Source organism: Stegostoma tigrinum, chromosome 27, assembly GCF_030684315.1.
Source record: "Stegostoma tigrinum isolate sSteTig4 chromosome 27, sSteTig4.hap1, whole genome shotgun sequence".
Taxonomy (NCBI): domain Eukaryota; kingdom Metazoa; phylum Chordata; class Chondrichthyes; order Orectolobiformes; family Stegostomatidae; genus Stegostoma; species Stegostoma tigrinum.
This window is the reverse complement of record NC_081380.1, coordinates 43,077,290-43,101,360: the sequence shown is the minus strand read 5'-3', so window position 1 is coordinate 43,101,360 and position 24,071 is coordinate 43,077,290. Positions and strand designations below refer to the sequence as shown.

Sequence of the window (24,071 nt, the reverse complement as noted above, 5' to 3'; positions counted from 1 at the left end):
TTAAATGTAAATAAAAAAGTAAAATCAACACAGTTCTAAGAGACCACAGGACTTCAGCAGAAACACGCAACCAGTAGACATTTAACCCGAGGATCATCATACCTCAGGTTGGTGGTGGTGGTGTTTTTTTTTGGGGGGGGGGGGGAGAGAAGAAGAAGAGAAGAGGAGGAGGTGGTTCTGTGAGAGAGTGAGAGAGAGTTTACCTTCATCTCAAAAATCAGAAGATTGGCAGTTAACTGTTCCCTGGTACATTCTCCATGGAAACACATCTACCAGAGTCCACTTGCCAACCAATGTCTCACGCAATATAAATTGTTTTTCTCCTTGAGGTTTGATACTGTGATGAGCACAAGATGAAAATTTTCAAAAGTACTCTCCAACAGCACCTCCTAATGCCCCCTTGATCATGATCCCACCCCCAAGCACCAAACCATCATCTCCCAAACAATCCACAACCTTAACACCTCAGGTGACTTCCCACCCAGAGCCTCCAGACTCATTGCTCCCCAACCCCACACCGCCCAATTCTACCTCCTTCCCAAATCCACAAAGCTGACTGCCTTAGTCGACCCATTGTCTCTGCCTGCTCCTGCCCCAAACTCATCTCCACCTATCTCGACTCCATTTTCTCCCCTTTGGTCGAGAAACTCCCCACCTACGTCCATGACACCACCCATGCCCTCTACCTCCTCCAAAACTTTCAATTCCCTGGTCCCCAACACCTCATCTTTACGATGGAATTCCCCATGCAGATGGTCTAAAAGCCCTCCACTTCTTCCTGTCGTGCAGGCCCAATCAGTCCCCCTCCACTAACACCCCCATCTGCTTAGCTGAACTCGTCCTCACTCTCAACAACTTCTCTTTCAAATTCCTCCCACTTCCTACAGATAAATGGGGTGGCCATACCCAAGCTATGCCTGCCTCTTTGTGGGTTACGTGGAACAATCCCTCTTCCATAGCTACACTAGCACTAAACTCCACCTCTTCCTCCGCTACATTGATGACTGTATCGGCACGAACTTGTACTCCCATGAGGAGCTTGAACAATCCATTCACATCACCAACACATTCTACCCCCAACCTTAAGTTCACCTGGACCATCTCTAATACCTCTCTCTCCTTCCTAGACCTCTGTTTTCATCTCTGGCAACCACCAGGAAACGAATATCCAGTTCAAGCCCAGCGGCTCTCACAACTACCCAGAATACACCTCCTCCCACCCACCTTCCCGCAAAAATGCCAAACGATATTTGCAATTCCTTCGCCGCGGCTGCATCTGCTCCCAGGAGGAGGCATTCCACTCACGTACATCTCAGAAGTCCTCGTTTTTCAAGGACCGCAACCTCCCCCTTCAGTGGTCAAGAACACCCTCAACTGTGTGTCCCGCACTTCCCGCAACTCATCCCTCACACCACCTCCCCACAATAACAACTAAAAAAGAATTCCCCTCACCCTCACATACCACCCCACTGACCTCCGGTTCCAATGCATCATCCTCTCACACTTCCATCATCTGCAATCCAACCCCACCAACCAAAGACATTATTCCCTCCCCACCCTTATCTGCTTTCCGGAGGGACCACTCTCTCCGGGACTCCCTTGCCCGATCCACACACTCCTCCAGCCCCACCACACCTGGCACTTTTCTCTGCAACCGCAGGAAGTGCTACACTTGCCCCTCACCGCCATCCCAGGCGCCACGTCGACTTTCCACATTAAGTAGATGTTTACCTGCACATCTGCGAATGCGGTGTACTGTATCTGCTGTTCCCGTTGTGACCTCCTGTACATCGGGGAAACGAAGCGGAGGCTTGGGGATCGCTTTGCAGAACACCTACGCTGGGTTTGCACTAAACAACTGCACCTCCCAGTCGCAAACCATTTCAACTCCCCCTCCCATCCCTCAGACGACATGTCCATCCTGGGCCTCCTGCAGTGCCACAATGATGCCACCCAAAGACAGCAACTCATTCTGCTTGGGAACCCTGCAGCGCAATGGTATCAATGTGGACTTCGCAAGCTTAAAAACCTCCCCTCCCCCTATTGCATGCCAAAACTAGCCCAGCTTGTCCCCGCCTCCCTAACTTGTCCTCAACTATCCCCTCCTCCCACCTCAAACCCCACCCCCCATTTCCTACTTACTAAACTCATCCCGCCCCCTTGACCTGTCCATACTCCCTGGACTGACGAATCCTGTCCCCAGCTACACTCACCTTTACTGGCTCTATCCCCGCCTCTTTGACCTGACTGTCTCATCTATCCACCTCCCCCACCTCTCTCCCTATTTATTTCAAAACCCCCTTCCCCTCCCCCATTTCTGAAGGGGGGGGGGTCTAGGCCCGAAATGTCAGCCTTCCTGCCCTGCTGTGTTCATCCAGCTCTACACCACCTTATCTTATTTTCAGAAGTATGTCTTTTTTTCCATCGATATCCAAAGTTAGATAATTGGCTTCAGTAATTCTTTCAGCATCCTTTGGACAGGAGAATCTATTGCGTAGCTCTTAAAACATGGTAATTTTACATGGTTTGAGATTATATGCCTGAACTATTTTTTCTAAACAACCAAAGCACTATTCATATTCTTACTGAATGAGTTTTTGTAAAGAATCCCTTACATTTGCACAATATATTTGACAGTTCAGCTTTGTGACTCAGTGTCTCACCTTCTCAGTATCCACCCCTATTAACCAATACTATTTTCCCTTCCCTGCTCTGAAGGCAGACATGGAAGCAAGCTCCCAAGACATACACATTAATATTTTGCATGTAAAATTCAATACTATGTTTAAATGTAGTCACTAATTTGGATTCATACATCTCCTCGCATGTCTTTAACTTTTCATTTCTACTTAAGTGTTTTGTTCATTTGTTGAAAGACTGTGAAAATGAAGGATTCAAGGTAGTTCAGCCTACATACTGTTTTAAAAAAACTACATTCGTGGCTAAGTGCATTGTTGGTTGCCATTCCACACAATATGTTGCTGTTTTGTATTTCTTGGTTTATTTGTTTTTGCGTTTTCATTATTACTTTTTATACATTAATTAATTTTTGAAGTTCTCCAATTTCATTTTGTCTCAGGAATCTTGCCAGAACATAACAGATAATACGACTCAACATTTATAGTTTACATCCGCTACATTACTTTAGTCTCCCTGCATTAAGCCCTGCTACAATATAGTACCTGACTGAGTTATCAGTGCTTCCTGAGCCTAGACCACCAAATATAAGCTTTTCAACAGTGTTTATGCGCCCATGGGAAGAAAGATGGTCAGTTTTATTTTCATTCAACACGAAGTTCCCAATTGCATTTAGTTAAATGGTAACAGGAGTGGGCTGCTCTATACAATTAATACTGTGCCCAGTTATTAATTTTGTCCCACTAACAGATCAGAAATAATCATTTCCTTGATGTCCAATTCAGCCACTTCTATCGACAATGAGCAATCAAACATACTATCAGATAATGTTCCTGACGAATGAAACTGAAATAATCCAAAAATGCTATGGCTACAATCATCAATTCATAAACCAAATTAAGACCTGTTTGTTTTCTGGCAACAAAAAAATGATATTTTGTGATATATAATAACTATTTTCTAAATATTTCATGAAACACTTACTCTGAGACAGAAGAAAGTGCATGATCTTGGTTGTTCACTGCAGTATACTCCTCTTTGTATTTATCCAATGGCAGCTGTGGTGGCACAAAATCAGATTCCATGCAAGTGGGCAGTCGATAACATTTCCACGTGACATCAGGCCCATCATTTTCAAATTGCAACATACTGCTACCGTAAGTTGTAGGCTCCATCACTTCTGAAAAACCCAATGAAAAAGTTTGGGTGGGAACTGTCTCCATCCTGTCCTCAACAACTTTGCCTGGTAGTAGTGGATCTGGAGCAGGCATCTGGCAGAACGGCTGACTCTGAGGCATCAATGGGTTTTTAAATGCATCACCCACATCCTCACCCCTCTCACATGGATGAGGGCTGAGGGGTGGCGGTGGTGGAGAGTTAGGTAGCTCTGGGATGTGCAACTGTGAGGACTTTGTGGAGCTTACAAGATCATTAGGCCTTGTACTTGGATACCTTCCTCTGTTGTCCTGTTGCCTAATTCCAAGTCTGTGATTAGTTGAGTCCGGTTCCATTGCAACATCATCACATACTGAATTACGGTGATGAAAAGGAGTTAGTGGTCGCTTCTGTTGTTTTTCCCCTTTTTCTTGCTTGTCGTTCATTTTATGCTTGAGTACTGTTGATTGTTGTGGACAGGGAGTCTGAGACTGTCCTTGGACGCCAGTGCCTCTTTTATTCTTATGCCTGCAAAGTATCGGTAAAATTATAGCAGTCAAAGTCAAAATAAGGATTTCACTTTTAAAAAAGAATATTATGTACACAAGTTCACACCAGGACAACTGATGACATTTGAGGTAACCCAAATGAGGTACTACTATTTGACAAACAAAATTAGAGATACAGTCTATTCAGCTGCTCAAGCTTTCTTTGCCATCTAATAAGACCAAGTCTGATCTGTTTGTGTTTCAAATTCCACATTCTCCTCCAGTAAGCTTTGATTCTACAGCTTAAGAGTTTATCTACCTCACTACGAACACTTAAAAATATTCAATAACCGCTCCTCCACCTCCTTCTAAGGCATAGAGTTTCAAATTCACACAATCATTTGAAATAGATTCTCATCTGTCCTAAAAAGATGATCTCCAATTTTAAAACAATGCCTCCTACAGCTGGACTGACACAGAAGAGGAAACATTCTTTCCACATCCACCTTGTCAAGAACATTCAGGATCTTGAGGTCTATAATCAAGCCATGTCTCAGTTATAAACTCCAGCAGGAAAAGCTCAGCCTATCCAACCTATCCTAAAACAATCTAGTTATTCTCAGAATCAATGTAGTAAACTTTATCTGTACTGCCTCCAATTCTTCCTTAATTAAGGACACAAAAGCTACAGTGTTCAAAAAGTGGTCTCACCAATGTGCTGTATAACTGAAGCATAATATTCTTATGTTCAATTCCATTGGCCTTCTTGATTATACACTGTACCAAAAATACTAACCTTCTGTGGTACATATACTAGAACAGTTAATTCCCTATGCACTTCAGACTGCCACAGTCATTCACGATTTAAGTAATAATGCTTTTTTACTGTTCCTGCCAAAGTGAGCAACGTCACATTTTCCCACATTATACATCATTCTATTTACAACTATCTGCAACCTCCTGTACACAAATCATTTACAATGTAGGGGAATTATAAAATTTCGATTATATGAGATAGTAACAAAGATCACCAATTAACCATGCTTCCTGATGCACATGAAGAACAGTATGCACCTTGAAACAGAAATGGCTGACTGAAAATTTTAGTTTAGAGAACTCAATTTATATTCACCAATTTTAAGAAACATTCTCAATACCCCAGTGAGCTGAAGGTCTGATCAGAACAGACTAGCTAAAGAAATTAAATACTATGGGATCAAAGGGAACACAGCAGCTTGAATATAAAGAGATAAAGTGTGGAGCTGGATGAACACAGCAGGCCAAGCAGCATCTTAGGAGCAGGAAGGCTGACGTTTCAGGCCTAGACCCTTCATCAGAAAACGAATATAAAATTAGTTACAGGATAGAAAGCAGACAATAAAACGAACTACTGTTTTTCAACACAGTACTATTTTATTATTGGTAGGGTCACTGTTTTTTTTGATGTCAATACATTATCCTGGACTTGGGAATACAAGTCATAATGTCAGAGGTTGTAAGCGAAATAAGTCTCAAATGCAGTAAATGATGCAGGAGGACAGTCTCAGATTTCAGGAACCTAAGGTTGGTAAAATGGGATGACATACAGTAGATAACATTTAACATAGAAGTTTGAAGTAATTAATTTCATAGGATGCATTAGGAGATCCAGTAGGAACTATATGATACAATTTTAAAGGGGGTATCCAACCAAATCTTTGCAGATAACAAGACAGGTTGAGAAGGCAGTTGAAATAGCTTTTGAAACACTTGGCTTTACTGACAGAGGATGATGATACAAAAGCAAGGAAGTTATGCTAAACTTTAGTAAAAGACTGCTTAGCTGTTATGCTCAATTCTGGGCAGCACACTTTGTGGGTAAAGATGATCTTCAGGACAGTGCAGACGAAAATTACAAGAATTGTATCATGAATGAATGCCTTCAATTTTGAAGAGAGGCTGTTCCTCAGAGAGCATGAAGAGAAAATTTGATGTTAATGCTATGTTCACACACAAATTTGCTACATGCATTCTTGAAGTGTCATGTTTGCAAGAATACAGACATGTGGAACACGACTAATTCTACTTCTCAAAATCTGACCTTATCCTCAAATCAACATAATCATTTTGTCCTACTAGTTAATTTTCTCTCTGCCCATGTTTCCTTCACCCTGCCTCAAAGCAAAAGCAGTGAGATGGAGCAAAGGATACAAAGAGAAGGAAAATTTGCAAGACAAATGAACTCCCATGGAAAAAAAACCAGGCACATCTCTTAAGTCTTCACACTGTCACAGCCGAAGACCATAAGCCTAGAGACTAGTTTCTCCATACATGTTACTGCAGTTCCCATTTCTGCAATCCATAACATGCTGACTAGTATATGGTTGTCTATTTTTAAAGTAGAAATGGTACAATGTAATTAAAAAAAAGTCAGAAAAGGAACAAAATGACAGGCAGATAAACTGAAATCAAAACACTGGGAAGAGGAAAAACAACAGATTTGAAGAAAAAAGTACAAGAAAAGCAAATGATTTGACATTTTAGTGCATGACCAATTACACAGGAGATCAACTAGTTGAACTACATTTAAAATGCACAAATAAGTGGATAATTTAACAACTATTCTTAAAGTCTGCTATTCTTAATTTTTCTTTCAATCAACCTTTTCAAATCAAAGTTCAGTCCCTTTCAGCAGCCATGGCAGTTTACATGCCTGCCTAGCCTTCAATCCCACTGCCAAAATGAATTAAGACACTTACATAATAAAAGTTATGATCAAAAGTCTACCTTATAAGTCAGGGAAGATTGGAAGTCTGACAACTTGACATTTATTCTGATCTGGAAAGCAGAACTGCCCAATGACTGAAAAATCTAAAGCACATTGGATAAACCTGCAACTCAATTTATCCCAGTCCACAATGAAAAAGATCACAGCAGAGGCCATTCTCACTTTAATTATTGAGTTTTGTCCCTAAACAGCAACTAATGGATTAAGCGTGCATGAGAAAAACAAAAAAGATCAGAAAGATTACATTCGATACAAGTACTCTACCTTGAGCAGTTGCAATTCACCCTTTGTGTAGCTTCAACAAAATCCCATGACGTCTCTTTGCCAGGTGAATCATCTTCACAGCCATTCACGTTAGAATATTTCCGTCTGGAATTGATCATATTTAAATTAAGTTTGATATTGATCAATGTTTTCTTTTGTCCAAAATCATCCGAAAAAAGATCACAATGTTTGTTCAATCCAGCCTTAGCAGTTCTGAGGCAGTCAGAATACTGTCAACAGACTGGGAATTCTACATTTCTCATTGCTGTGGGATTGTGTGACGTTGTCAGATATTTCACAAAATGTGAAATCTGAGCATCTATCTTTTAAAAATAGCCAATAAAATAAACAGTAACAGAAGTCCATACCAGAAAGGAAATCAAGAAAAAAAAATTGAAGATGATGCACCCCAGCCCAAAGTATCCACCGGCCAGAGGACTATAATAGGAACAGGAATAGGCCATTAGGTCCCTCAAGCCTGTTCACCCTTTCAATCGGTTCATGGCTGATCCAATTTTCCTTTAATCCACTTCCGTGCATTTTCCATGTAACCCAGGATTCTCCTACCAATCAAGACAAGAACGTATCTATCTTTGCCTTAAATATACACAAGAACTCTGCCTCCATAGCTCTCCATGGCAAGGAGTTCCAAAGACTCAATGCTCAAAGGATATTCTTCCTCATCTCAGCACTAAATTAGTGCCCCTTTATTTTGAGACAATGCCCCCTGATCCTAGGCTTTCCAATGAAGACAAACATATCTCGGCATTTACCATCTCAAGACATTTAAGAATCCTGTACGTCTCAGTGAGGTCACCTCATTTTTCTGGACTCCAATATTTAGTCTTTGCTCATAAGACAATCCCTCCATACGAATGGGATCATTCTAGTGAACATTCTCAGAACTGACTTCAATTAAATAATACCTTTTCTTGAGTAAGGGAGCAAAAATTGCTTACAGTACTCCAACTGTGGTCTCACCAGCACCTTGTACTGTTGCATTAAGACTCCCATAACATTAGAGCCACCAGTCCATTTGCTTTCCTGATTACCTGCTGCACCTATGAGCTGGTTTTCAGTGTTTGGTTCACACGCACCCCCAAGTGGCTTTGTGTTGCAGCTTTCCTCCATTCAAATAATACTGTTCTTATGCTTTCCCTTCCAAATTGAACAACTTCACACTTTCCCCACATTAAATTTCCAACTGTCAATATTTTGCCCACTTACTTTACCTAACAATATCTCTCTAAACTGTGTCTATCCTTTTTACAACTTGCCTTTCTAGTTTTGTCATCTGCAAACTTTGTTACTGGACATTTGCTTTCTATTTCAAAATCATTAGTATACATTGTAAACAACTGCAGGTCCAGTACTTATACTTCTAGAATCCCACTGGCCACCATCCTGAAAAGAACTTATTCTCACTCCCTGTTCTCTACCTATTAGCTAATTCTCTATCCATGTCATTACACCACCTCCCACACTGTGGGATCTCATCTTATGAACTTTTGAGAGATACCTTACTGAACCACTTCTGGAAATCCAAATACAACAAATCTATTGGTTCCTGCTCTGGTTCAGACTTCCCTGATTATACTATTCCCGATGATAGCAACATTTCCCTATTCTCCTCACTCTTGATAGGCTCCTGTACCATGGTGCTATAGTTACTTTGCTCACCCTGCCTATAGCTCCAGCTCTTGGGCATATCTGGGTAAGACAGGATACATGTTCATAAGTCATTAACAGACTATAAAGAGCCATGATCCTAGTACTTCTCCATCAGTTAGAGTCTGGTGGACACAGGTGAAGGTCCTCAAGTTCAGACATAGAGATTATGTTAGATTGAGTACTCTTGTCATTAAGGCCATATTTGGCTGAGTACGGCATCAAAGGCTCCAAGCAAAACTGAACATAACAGGAAATCAGAGGAACAATTTTCTCCACTGTTTGAGTTATACCAAGCACAAAAGGAAAACGACAGTGGTCTTTGGAGGTCAATCATCTAAGCACCAGGACACCACTGCGGCAGTTTCTCAGGGTAGTGTCCTCGGCCCAAACATCTTCAGGTCTTTCAATGATCTTCCCTTCATCGCGAAATTAGAAGTCAGGCATTCAACGACGATTACAAATGTTCAGCACCATTTGTGACTCCTCAGATAGCGAAGCAGCAAGTGTCCACGTGCAACAAAACATGCACAAGATTTGAGCTGATAAATGGTAACAGTTGTACCATACAAGGACCATGCAATGAATACCTTCAACAAGAGAAAACATGACATTCTATTTACTTCCCTAACTAGTTGCTGTACCTACATACTACCATTCTGCAATTCATGCTCACAGTCTGATAGCAAGTTTTGAAAGCTTGTTACAGACTAAAGGCAGGCCAGATTATTTGATTTCAAACAAGGGTTAAGGCATTTACACTTGAAGAGAAAGGCAGCAACTTATGTGTTGAAATTAGACAGATTGTAAATGGAGTTGTTTGCTCAGTTGGCTAGGTGACTGGTTTGTGATACAGACTGACCCCAATGGAGAGTGTGCAATGCCTGCTCCAGCTGAGATTACCACAAAGGCCCAGCCTTCCCACCCTCACCTTAGATTTATTTTTTAATTGGCTCATGGGATGAGCATATCACTGGCTAGGCTACTATTTATTGACGATTCCTAACTGCTCAGTTATGCATCAACCATATTGCAATGGATCTGGAGTGCCATGAAGGCCAGCCCAGGTAAGGATGGCAGTTTTCTTCCCTAAATGACGTTAGTGAACCAGGTGCTACTTCCCCTAACAATCAACATTAAATTTTTAACGAATTCAAATCCCTCCATATGCCAAGGTGGGATTTGAACGTGGGTCTCTGGATTAACAGTTCAGTGATAATACTACCAGGCCTTCACCTCTCCTTAATTGAGAGATACTGTGAGCCTCAAGTTAAACTCAACACCAGTCATGTCTCTTTGTGGAAAGTGCATCCAATGGGATGATGGGGGCTTTCTGACTGCATATCTCCAGATGCATTTATGATATCAGGCTATAAAGGACCATGCTTTAAACTATCCACTTATTTCCAAGTTTTAAAAAAATTAGTATTTTCTTTTTTCCTTCATAGGATATTGGCTTTACTGACTAGGGTAGCATTTATTGCCACTTTCTGGAAGGCAGTTGGGGATAGGTAATGAGTCTTCTTTACCAACTACCTTGTACATCAACAGTGCTGTTAGACATGAATGGAGTTCCAGGATATTGAAATATAATCACAGTAAAGATGGTAACTGGCTTAGAGGAGAACATGCAGGTGATAGTGTTCGCAAGTGATTGCTGCACTGTTCTTCTAGATGGTGCTCATATAAAAAAAAACTGGAGAAACTCAGTTCTGGCAGCATCTGTGGAGACAGGACAATTAACGTTTAGAGTCTGATATGACTTCTTCTAAACTAAAAGGGGTTAGAAAGTTGTGTGGAGGATATAAAGGTCATGCTCCAAAGTTGTGGAATTCAATGCTAAGTCCTACAGACTACAGCATGTGTACGTGGAAAACAGGTGCTGTTCCTTGTGCTTCCATGAAATACTGTGGCAGACAAAGGATAGAAATGTTTGCACGGAACATGAGAGTTTATTGAAATGGCAAAAGAACTGGAGTTAGGATCATTTCGAATGGAATGTTAGAGTACTATGGACAGTCAACCCTACACCACAATGGAGAATGCCAAGACACTAAATAAATTTAAGTTTCATGATTTTTAATACATTGGATTGAAGGATTATGGCAAATACGCAACAAAGTGGAAATGAGGCTGATGTGTTCTGCCATGATCACAATGAATGGCAAAACAGCTTCAAAGGGGCTGAACTGTCTACTCCTATTCCATGTTTCTGTCACTACAGAAGTATCAGTAGCTGGCCACAGGTTTGAAAGGGGTTATCTAAGCAGCCATGGCAAATTTCTATGATGCATCTTGTTACGGTACACACTGCTCCTACAGATGGAGAAAGTGAACACTTGTGATGTGGTGCCAACCAAGGAAGTTGATTTATCTTGGATGCTGTCAAGTTTCTTACACTCACCCAGGTGAGTGGGGAGCATTGCATCACAGCTCTGATAAGTGTCTTGTAAATGACAAATAGGCCTTGGGAGTCACGAGGCAAGTAACTTACTGCTAGAGTCCTAGTACCTGGCCTGCTCCAGTAACCACAGGATTTACACGGCTAGACTAGTTCAGTTTCTAGTAAATGGTAACCTCCAAGATATTGATAGTGAGGGATTTCAGGGCTAGAAATGCACTGGGGGGGTGGGGGCGGCAATAGATACTTGCAAGAATAACTAAACAGCCTTTCTACCAGGATGTATGGCCCATGTAATTGCAGTGAAAATGGGGTTTTGAGAGGACGTACTGTTAAGATACCCTCAAACTCTCAGACACAGGCAGTCTGTCAGGATTCAGGAGAGGAAATGCAGCTATAGGCAGCAAAACATTGGTTCTATGTGCAGGAATGCGGATGGGAACCTGCAGTTGAATTAAAAGTACCAAATTCATGGTGAGTTATATGGATTAGAACATTCAGCTAGCCGAGGCTCAAGGAAGAATCTCCAGAGAGAAAAACAGAATGGTCTATTTTGTGGCATAGAGTTCAAGTTGTCTACAAAGGTAGTGTTTTAGACTTTACTACAGCAAGTCTTAAAATGTGAAATCTTGTCATGCCATCCTTTCAGCTAATCCCTGAAGTTTGAATTTATTTATTAAAACATTAGCAGATTCTAGGGAGATCATAACAGAAATACAAACATAACAATACTGTGATTTAATTAGTAAGTAAAGAATTGTGTTCAAGTTTACAAATCTTACGTCTGAAACCCCAAATTAACAAACAAAACCTGTAAACAAAAAACACACTATTATATCCAGGTCTTTAACACAAGTGCCATGTGCTCACAGTTGCACATATTCTATGCAATTCCTCTTGCCCAAAGAATAAGCCTGGTCCCATACACTGCCTGAATTAAATGCTGCTCTTATTCCTGCACTGTGCAGCTGAAGGACCAGAAAGGAAACGGGACTATGGTCCCAGCTTCCCCAAGGAAGGGAACAGAAAATAAAACTTAAGGCTAATACATTTATTTAGATTTAAGCTGTGATTGCTGATAATACCCGAACAGCCCTTTTCTGTTCGTTGGGAGAAAAATAAGTCTAGGATTGCTCACTTTCCCACATTCTCAAAGCTGCCAAGTAAATCAGTTACAAGAAATACTCACTTTTTCTGGATTTTGTTCAGATTGCACTCCTGCCACACCTTCTCTACCACTTGATTGGCTAATTTTCTAGGAATTTTTCCACCATGCCCTGAATTTTCCATATTAAGTACCTCACACATTGAAGGAACCTTCACCCACTTCTGGGTGGCCTGAATTTCAGCTGAAAAGGAAAAAAATTGCACTTAACATTACATGAAGATGCTAAAAAAGCTAAGTTGCAAAAATGCACAAACAGCAAAACAATACAGTGGGGTTGATGTTGATCTGGAATGTAGTACTTGAAAGGCTAGCAAAATGAACTTTTAACAGACACTTGGAGATATTTTCCCACCCCTAAAATATACCTTTTCAAATAATTAGTCATAAAACATTACAAATTAGCCCAAAATTGAAATTACATTAAGCACAGTACATGTCAGTTTCTTAACAATGTGGTTAATGAGATGCCTCAATACACATACAATTACAAATAATAGAGTAATATCCATTATAACACACTCAGTCCAAAAAGGCAAAACATGCTACAACCAGACCATATTAAAGCACTATCAATCCACTCACTTCAGACCAAAAGCTGCTAGGTTAAAATCCAATCTAAGAAGAGAGTCATAAACATTTTAATAGTTATAAACAAAAATAGTTGTTTATTAAAATGTTCAATACTGTAGTTGAATTGTTGTTTGTAATTGGGACTCATTGAGTGACACCACCAATTTCACTGCATTCCAACAGTACTGTCAGAGCTTTTTAAGAAAGTGACCGAGTAAAGGCAACAAATTTGGACTATCTGCACACCACATTTTGCCTGGGCTTTAACTAATACAGTTATTACAGCTATTTTTTCCCCTGATTTTCACCACAAAATGAAGGCTTAAATGGTGATGCGTCTCTTTAGGGAGCCACAAGACTGTCAAGCTATAAGCAAATGTGCGTTACTGTGACGAAAGCACATGACATTTTATTACCATTATTTGGAAATTTGGCTTTTGAAGTGGACAGAACCATTTATAGCTTCAAGTTTGATTTGTAATTTTTATTATGCGTGTTGAAGCTGAATGTTTTAGTTTAATGCCGAGTTCTAAGCACGGCCCTGCAGTGCTCGAAGTTTTGTTTAAATGCATCCAGATATAAGGTTTTTAAAATGCTTGGTGATTAGTTCAGCACATTAGAAACAACAGAATTTTTTTTTTTTAAAAAGTCATCACGTGACACAGGGACAGACTACAGTTCTCTTTAGAGAGGCAGAAAGAATCATCCAGAAGTTCAAGGAGTGTTTCTTTCACAGAGTGTCTATTTAGGCTTCCTTCAGAAAGAAAAGGCCTATAAACGTGGCGGTACAATTTGGCAGTCTCCGGAACAGTCTGGACAAGAGAAAGACGTCTTGAGGAGCTCCAGAAACTAAAGGCTGGAGAACATCAGTTTAAGGAACATGAAAAGACATCAACTAGAGGCCAGCATCAAGTGAAAACAGAGGCTTGCTAGACAGATATATTTAGTTATGCCAACTGAAGGAGAGACTTTGGTGCAAACAGGGTGACACTTCAATGAGATTGCTGTTGAAAGCAAAAATGTTAGAAAGTCACTTCTGATACATGTAATAAGCTTGCTTCAAATAGGATTTGCATATCCTAAAATTTTATGCACTTTTTTTGCTTTTATGTGTAATCCACTTTAATGTTCTTTTTGTTAAAAAACATGTTGACAGATTCACAAGAGGCTTCGAGTGACTGGCCACGGTAACCAAACTGTAAAAATAAAATATTTATAGTCCATCAAGCCAAGTTTCACCCTGGCATCTGACTTGGCCACTATTCATTTCAACTGAGATCATAACAACATAGTGAACTGCATTAAAATAGACTTCGACAGTATTTAATGCTCATTTAACATGTTGTCAAACAATGACTAGTGCATACAGCATAAATATTTTAATATGGTTTCCCATCACTCAGCGTACCACGATAGATGGGCCATTGAGTTTTCTTTCCTGACTGTGCTACTGTGGTATCTTCTCCAAGCTTTAGTTTGTCCGTCAGCATACTGACCTGGTTCTCGGAATGTTCCAACCTGCAACACTGTCATCGACAGCTCTTTGCACAGGAAAAGAAGCAGAGACTTGGGCAGAGCAAGGGGCTAGCGTCTTTCAACAGGTGTTGTTTATTTCAAAAAGTTCCCAATAACAGCCCACAAACTTAAAGTCCTTTTTTTAAAAACGAGGTACTCAGGATGATCCTTGACAAAACCCACCATATCTTGTCTGACCTGTTTCGTAAAGTCAGGTTTCCGAAGGTGGTGAGTGACAGCCTCTTCTCACTGCAACTACTTTGAGGGCAGGACAGAGAGGCAGTGAAACTTCGGGTGTGCAGGAATGACCTGACAGGGAAGTCCCTTTCTTTTCCATCCAAGTACGTCTCAATGCGGATTTCAAAGTTCTGACGGTGGGGCATTCTAAATAAGTGGCAATTTGTTCAGGGCACCATCCACTGGGCACAGCATCTGTCTTTTGCTTATAGCCTTGATGACATTACATTCGTATTACTACCTGATGGATCGGATCAAAGGGGTTTTTCTGCAGAAACTTCCCTATGAGGGAAGAGATAGTATGGCCTGATCCAACCGAACAGCACAGGGCGCTACAGCAGCTCACAGCATCAGGGGACCCTAATTCAATTCCACCTTCAGGTGCCTGTCTGTGAGGAGTTTATACATTCTCTCCACGTCTGCATGCGTTTCCCCTGGGTGCTTCAGTTTTCTCCCACAGTCCAATGATGTGCAGGTTAAGTGGATTGGCCATGCTAACTTGCCCATTATTTCAAGGGATGCGCAGGCTAGGTGGGCTAACTATGGGAAATGCAGGGTTACAGGGATAGAGTAGGGGAGTGGGTCCAGGTGGGACACACTTTAAAGCATGGATGTGAACTCAATAGGCTGTATGGCCTGGTTCCACACTATGGGGATTATATATCTGAATGGACGATTCCACGGCACTGTGGTCAGAACCATTCTTTGCAACACAAAGAAACAGACAGAACCATATGACACAGTGCCTGAAGTTTACACAAAGTGGCTCTACCCAGCTTGCTGCAACTGCACTTAAAAAAAATGGTCACCAATTTTTTCTAGAGATTCACACACAGTTCCCCTGTGAAACCGGTCTTCTTTTTAAATCACCAGATCAAATGGAAGATAACGCAGGAGCAGCATATGAACCAGACCTAAGCCACATAGAGCAACACCCAAAGTACCTTGCACATGATGACCAGGTAAGTTAAAATATTTTTGAAAAACAATCCAATTTAGATTAGACTGCTTGCCATGTGTTTTCTTTTTCCCCACAGAGCGTGTCACTTCACACTCATCCACATTAAACTGCATCCGCCAGGAGAAAACTACTTTTCCAGCATTATGGGGAGAAAGTCAAGTGTGGGGTTAAATTAGGCAGTTCTTTAAAATAAACTACGTACGCATAAATGGCACAACTCGTATCATTCAGCACAGAATGGGCCACATCAATCAGGTAACTGGAAACAGTTTTATCTCAAGAAAAAGAAGCTGCAAGACCAGAATAACAAAATATAATGCCCAGCGCTCAATCATAGCTCAGAAAGTAACATTTAAGTAACAAACTTGATTATAGTTGTAAAGCTTGGTGAATAAATCAATACCATATGTTCAAATTTAAGTGGCAACATACACATGATAGTTGCAAAGGCACAAAACTGGATGCTATGGATCTAATAGAAAACAAAGAAAATACTTGGTATCTGTCATGATTAATGGGATGCAGAAAACACAAGTCACACCAATCCCCAGGATATTACCTGTTTCAGTTTCTTCTGGTGATGTGGGTGGAGTCAAAGTCACAGAGGAAATGGCTGGATCCCTTATTTGGGGAGGCACTTGGTGAGCACTTGTGTATACAGCTGTGCAATGCGTCGTCCCAGTGGAGCTGCTCAAGATGCCAGTGACAACATCAGGCTGAGGCACCAAAACAAAGCAAGCTGGGTACACCATTCGCACACCAGCTATATTTTTAAAAAAAACAGACGTTAACAAAGAGTATCTTTAATAAAGATATTAATGTTCATTGCTAAATTGAATATCTGATGTAAATTGATAGTATCAGGAATGACATAATGTTAAGTTGCAAAATTAGTTCCAGTTACAAATCTCACAAAAATACTTGGCCTAGAACTTTCCTGCATATCAAATTTATTTCTCAAACAATAAGTCTATTTAAAATCATATGTATCATAAATAACAAGCACGTTTCAGGGCAGTAGCAGACCTAAGTTGGAATTAGATCCATGAACCACACAGTTTAGGACAGACAGTAGGATGCTGAAGAACCTGAGATAACACGGTATAGCGATGGATGAACACAGCAGGCCAAGCAGCATCAGAGGAGCAGGAAAGCTGATGTTTCAGGTCGAGACACTTCTGATTTCTGAAGAATGGTCTCGACCCGAAACGTCAGCTTTCCTGCTCGGCCTGCTCTCTTAACCACACAGTTTATTTCATTTGAACTACAAAATAGCTTCACAATGTGCACAAAAAGCATTTCTGTAGATCTAACAGAATAATTTTAACAACATTGTGATTTAATTTCATGAACAAAAATAAAAAGGACCAACGCAGCAACCCACAGAACACAAGAAAGCACCTCATCCCAAACTGTCTCAATAATCTAAGGCATACGGAGCACATGCAGGGCAGGGGAGGCAGATATGAAACACAAACCATTTAAGCATAGAAGGAAGCCAAGTAGTTTTGGGAGGAAGACCATGAGGTGGAGGAAGACAACAGCACAGTCAGGGGATCACACAGCTCTCTGCTGTTAAAAGCATCAGCTCAGAAGGCAGTGTTGCTTGCACAGTGCCAGGGCCCGGGAACTCAGCTTTGCACGGGAGAGGAAGTGGATTGTGAGGGGTAGGACCCATTTGTCATGGTCTATGCGGGTACCAATAACATAGAACTAGGAACGAGGTTCTGCTTCTAGGAGTAAATTTAAAAGCAGATGTTCGAAAGCTAATAATGTCTGGGTTATTACCTGATCTAAGAACAAAACTGATACAGGGCAAATAAGGTGAGAGATGAATGCATAGCTCGAAAGATTAATGCAAAGAAATAGGTTTAGATTTATGTGTCACTAGCATGAGGGAAACTGAGGATGCACCAATGGGATGATCTTAACCTGAACCACGTCAATGAGCTACACGAGTGGCAAGTGGCACAGCAGAATGGGCAGTAAACTAAAAAGCGGAAGAAGGGATTGAGAGAGGAAATGTTGCAAATCAGAGGGAAATAATGAGATAAGCAGGGCGGCAAGTTGGCCAATGATAAATCAGAATGCATTAAGAAAGACAGAGCACACTTATTTAAAACAGTGCACCAACGTGCAAGGTCAAGATGGACTGACTGATTTATTGTCACATGTACCAAACTACAGTGAAACGTTGTGTTTACAAGCAGTACAAGAATTGTAATAATGGCAAAAAGGTAGAAATAAAAGCTCTAAATCTGTGTGCAGCATTTCTAATGAAATGGATAAATTGTTAGAATAGTGAGAAATATATATGGATGACTAAATACCCATTACAGAGACATAGGTGCAGGTTGTTCAAATGTTAGGACCTTAATGTTGAAGTGCATTTCATTTTCTGAAGAGTTAGGAAACTAGGAAAAAAAATGGTGGGGCAGCACTGATAACTAAGGGTGTCAACAGTGCAGTATTGAGAGATGGCCTTCACTAGAAACAGCAAGTTCTGTAATTCATTTTGGTAGAGATAACAAATAGGAAATTAAAAAGGACATTGCCAGAAGTAACTTTATAAGCCTCCTAACAGTAATTACACTGTAGGACAGAGTATACAAAAATAAATGGGATATGCAAGAAAAATCTCAATTATGAGGTGATTCCAATGTGAATGTTGACTGTGTGAATCAGATTTGCGAGGGTAACCTCAAAGATTTTTTCAAACAGTGTAGTCAGGACAACAGAAATAGAAAGCAGGACATAACACCAGCGCTTCACCGGAGGCTCACTGATGATGTTACCTAGAATGGTGACGAAACGTCTGAAAACGAACCTTCCAGCTCAGCGAGCAAACTCACATCCAGAACCTCAACCTGAGCTACAAATCATCTCAAAACTCGCTAGTCAGGATAATTTATGACTACATTTCAGAGCCAAGAACAAAAAAAACCTATTCCTATTTAAATGGAAGAACTTGCTGGTATAGAAGGAGTTGTGTCCACTATACATAAAAGTTCATACGCAGGTACAGCATGTGATTAGAAAGGCAAAATGGAATGTTGTCATTTAAAGCAAGGAATGTAAAAACAGGAATGTTTTATTGCAGCTGTACAGAGTCTTGACGAGATCACATCTGGAATATTGTGTACACTTTTGGCGTCCTTTTTAAAATAACAATTATTTTGCAAGCAGTTCAGAGAAGGTTCACTAAACTCACTCCTGGCAAGAATTTTGACCTTATGGAGAAAGGTTGAACAGATTGAGCCTATATCCACTGGAAATTTGAAGAATGCTTTCAAAGGCAAAGGCAATCTCATTGGAAAATGGAGGATCCTGTGGGAATTTGATAGGATGGATACCAGGACAATGTTTCCTTTTGTGAGGAATACTTAAACTAGGGGACAAATGAGAGGTCCCTCTCATAGGAGTCAGATGTTAGTATGTCAAATAAAATCAATAAGCTTTAAGAAACCGAGTTCTGTCAACATCTGTAAATCATTACCTTTACATTTCTCTATACAAATACACGTACATGAAAATAAGGTAACACAAAAAAGTGCCTTTTAAAGAAAATTTGATACAGCAATTTAATTTTTTGGTTCAGAAAAACTGTCAATGATTCTTCGCTGGAAACAGAGGACAATTACATCATTTTTGTCCCACCCCCAATGTTTACCTTTTTTGGTCTGTGTTTTCAGTCAGAGCCCATCTTTGTTCTATTGTTATCATGCTGGATCTGTAACTTGTTCTTTTTCAACCATTAGCACTCATTTGTTCCATGACACCTCTCATCTTGAATCTTATTCACAAGCTAATCTTTCACTAACAATCCCTGCTGTTTGACTTGCCTCAACCCTTTTCTCAACAGCATGAAACACATCACATTTTAAGCTCCTCAGTTCTAAAAAAGACACATTGAACTCAAAACATTTCACTCTCCATAGATGCTGACAGACCTGTCAAGTTTCTCCACATTCTGTTTTTATTTCAGAAGTCCAGCACCTACCACATTTTACTTGCTTGGATATCATGCTCCGCCATTTGATCATTGCTATGAGGTTTCTCAACCCCATTCTTCTGGCCTTCTCCCTGTAGCTGTTGACCCCCACCCTGCCCCCTTACTAATCAAGATCCTGTCTGTCTTAAATACACCCAAAGACTTGGATTCCACAACCCTCTGCAGCAATGAGTTCCACAGGTTAATCACCCTCTGGCTGAAGAAATTCTTCCTCATTTCAATTCTAAAGAGTCACCCCTTCACTCTGAGACTGTGCCCTCAGGTTATAGCATCTCCTACAAGTGGAGATATCTTCTCCACATCTACCCTATCCAGGTCTTCCCATATTCTCTAAGTTACAATCAGGTTCTTCCCCAACCCATTCTTCTAAACTTCATTAAGTACAGATGGAGGGTTCTCAACCATTCCTCATGACAAAACATGCATCCCTGGGATCGTTCTTGTAAAATTCCTTGTAAACCCTAACAACACCAAGACATCCTTCTTTAGATACGGAATTCAAAACTGCTCACAATGTTCCAAACATAGCCTCAGGAGTACATTCCTGCTCTTGTATTCTAGTCCTCGTGAAATGAATGCTAACACTGCATTTGCCTTCCTAGCTGCCAAATGAACTTGCATGTTAACCGAAAGAGAATTTTGAATTCGGATTTCTATCTCTCTTTGTGCTTCAGATTTCTGAAGCGTTTCCCACTTAGAAAATAATTTACATCTTCATTCATCCTACCAAAACACACAACCTCATAGCTTCCCATACTGTATTCCATCTGCCACTTCTTTCCCACTCTTCCAGCCCGACCAAGTCCTTTTGCAATTCCCCCCACTCCTGCCCCTCCATCTATCTTTGTGCCATCTGAAAGCTTAGCAACAATGCCCTCAGTTTCTCCATCCATATCATTAATGTATAACCTGAATAGTTTTGGTCCCAGCACTGACCATTGCAAGCACCAGTTACCTGCCATCCTGAAAAAAAAGAGAGTTCTTTATCCCACACACTGCCTTCAGCCAGTCAACTAACCTACTATCCATAGTAGTATCTTGCCCCCCAAAACCTTGGGCTCTTATTGTACTTGGCAGCCTCTCGTGCAGTACTTTTGATAAAGTCTTCAGGAATTCCAAATAAGTCATGTCCACTGGCTCTCTTTTGTTGAAATTGACTGTTACCTCTTCAAATAATTCTAACAGACTTATCAGGCATAACCTTCCTTGACGAAGCAGTGTTGACTCAGCCCTATCTTGCCACGCACCTCTAAGTGCTCTGCAATCTCATCCTTAATAATGGACTCTAAAATTTTACAAATAACCAAAGGGCAGGCTAACTGGCATTTAATTTCCCATCTTCTGCCTTGCTCCATCCTTAAATAGGGATGTTAAATTAGCAATTTTCCCTCTGGTTCCAGAAAGATCTCCACCAATGCTTCCACAATCTCCTCAGCTATCACCTTCTGACTCTGGAGAATACCTCATCTGGTCCAGGTGAATGATCCATCTTCAGACCGTTAAGCTTCGGCAGCATCTTCTCCTTAGTGATGGCCATTACACTGACACTGTCCCCTGACTTTCCTGAAGTTCTGTTATTCTGTTGGTGTATTCCATTGTAAAGGCTGGTACAAAATACCTATTCAGTTCCACCATGATTTCTTCATTTCCCCATTACTACTCCTCCACTCTTGCCTCTTACTCACCTTATACTTATCTAAAAATTCTTTTGTCATCTTTTATATTACTAGCTAGCTAATTTTAAATATCAAATTCTCACCACTTATTGCTTTCTTAGGTGCCCTTGGCTGGTTTTTGAAAGCTTCCTAATCTTCTGGTTTCCCACTAATTTTCACCACATTCTATGTTTTTTCCTTTTGCTTTTATGCATGCCCCCAACTTCCCTTGTCAGCCGTGGTTCCCTTATCCTTCCCCTTGGTACGTTTCTACTTCCTTGGGGTACATTTCTGAATTCCGCCTTCTGAATTACCCCAAGAAATTCCAGCCACTGCTGCTCCACTATCTTTTCTGCTGGGCTCCACTTCTAATCAACTCTAGACATGAGCTCCTCCCTTAGGTCTCTAGAATTATCTTTATTCAAATGTAAGACTCGATTCTACGTTCACCACTCAAACTGCAGGGTGAATTCCATCATACTGTGGTCACTACCTCTAGGGGTTCCTTCAACTAAAGCTCCCCAATCAAGACTAACTCATTGCATACAATGTCTTATGCTATTACTTCTCAAATAATTAATTTTGAATATAAATTTCCAATGCAAACTTCGTAAGTTGATAAACCAAAGTACTATGATATAAAACAGTGTGGCACACCATGTTTACCTATCTTCAGAGTTTCTGTAATAGATTCTTTTCCATTCTGAATTTCAAATAAAAAGACTAAAACTTTTCTTAGTGACATACAAAATCCTAACTTCAATCCATGTATTATTACTTTCACATTTCTCCTGCAAATACTCTCCTGGCATAGATCATGGAAATAAGGCATGCTTTTTGAAAAGTTGATTAATCAATTTATTTTTAAATTCAGAAATACGGAGGAAAAATGCTATTCTGCATTAAAGGTTTTGTTGCTAGACAATACTAGCTGTTTACAGATTTCAAACTAAAAGAAAGTAATTGACAAAAAGGTCTATCAAATCAGCAAAACCTGTTCAACCTTTTCTTTTCCACTTACCAACAATGACTTCTACAGCTGCTATCGAGTCATCATCCCAGTCTACCTCCTCCTGTTTGTCATCTGTGGTTTCCTTTGAGCTGGTCTGCATTGGATAAAACTGCTTCCATTCGTCTATCAGTTTAAGGGTGGGAGGATCAGATAGTTTGAAAGACTGGCCTGTCAGGGTACCATTCAATCCAAACGGGCTGAGGATCACTAGAAAGAAAGGATCAGAATACACATTGACAAAGACTTAATACATTGGTGGCTGAATGCTAGAATCAACATGCTATCTCGTCTGCAGAGACCCGGTTCTAATTCTGTACAGGCGGACAGGATCAAATATTGGTCAGTTTACTGGTTGCAATTGTTTTCCATGGGAAAAAAATATATGTGGAATGAATTTGGGCAACCTTAAAACTGGCTCCAAACAAGTAAAAACTCATAGCAGGAAATAAGTGCCAAGAGAATCAGGTCAAAGATGTGCGTGAGTAATGGAAGTTAACCAATTACAAGACAGCACTTTGTGAAACTTAATGGAGACTCTATCAGATCGAAACAGAGAGTGAGTGAGGTTAACTCTGTACTGGACATCCCAAGCCTAATTTGGGAACAGGTGCACATCCACAGCCCTAGAAGCAGATCATAAACGTGCTCAGCAAGAGGGGGATGAATATAAATCCAAAGAAATAGATTTCAGAAAAGAAAAACTGTCTTAAGATAATGGGAGTCAGTGATGAAAGATCAACATCCAAGAAGATGCTGAAGGAAATAAGGAAGAGGTGCAGAGAAGTATCCTTACACTGACTGCTAGAAGCCTAAACTCAGTTTGTTTTGATTGATTGAGAACATTACAATTTGACATTTCCCCCCTTCCCTCCTATAGCAGTCTCTTATTTGACAGGCAGCAGTAGCTTTCCAGTCCCTTATTCTGTGTAGTTAAATACAGATGAGAGTATTCTTATTACTGCTCATCTGTACATGGCATCACAGCTAAGCCAAATCCTGTTCTCAACACAAGGTTATATATTCACATTTTCCAGTCAAGGTCAATGGATACCATGGATCACGGATAATGGAGGTAAATTAGAGTAATCCAAATCAGATCATATCACCAGCTGGTTTAGCACAAGGTACAATTTCCTTGCCTGAACAGTTTGAAAATAAACCAGGTACCGCTTTTATTCATATGACCAGTGGGGCTGGCATTTAACAAATCTGTTCCACTTAAGCCTTCTCTCCCCACACATACATCAAAAGAGCCTTTTTACAACCTCTATTTTTTCACAAAAAGTATTCCTACCTTGGAAGGGGTTAGAGGAACCCTGGGCTGCAGTGACATGTTGCTCACTGAGATGGTATACTGGTTGATGTTGGTTTATCTCAACACTGGTACAGACTTTACTGTCCCCATGCAAGAAAAAGGTAAAGGAACATGACAAGTGCTCACTAGAGGAAGAAAACAAAATACAAGAGGATTGCAAAGTTTGTGTCAATTTTAGTTATCCATAATATCATACAAATTAGCAACAGAAACAAGTCTCATTAACTGAATATCAGACTCCTAACA

The 24,071-nt window shown here is 40.5% G+C and overlaps 1 protein-coding gene across 1 annotated transcript in view; it reads right to left on the bottom strand.

Annotated features, from left to right (window-relative positions):
- med13a (mediator complex subunit 13a) overlaps positions 1–24,071 on the bottom strand; it is a 204,798-nt gene that overhangs the window by 94,829 nt on the left and 85,898 nt on the right. The window contains 6 exon segments of the mRNA XM_059655412.1: positions 3,622–4,320; positions 7,312–7,416; positions 12,570–12,729; positions 16,391–16,594; positions 22,520–22,717; positions 23,805–23,950. Of these exon segments, the coding sequence (XP_059511395.1) occupies positions 3,622–4,320; positions 7,312–7,416; positions 12,570–12,729; positions 16,391–16,594; positions 22,520–22,717; positions 23,805–23,950 (1,512 nt within the window).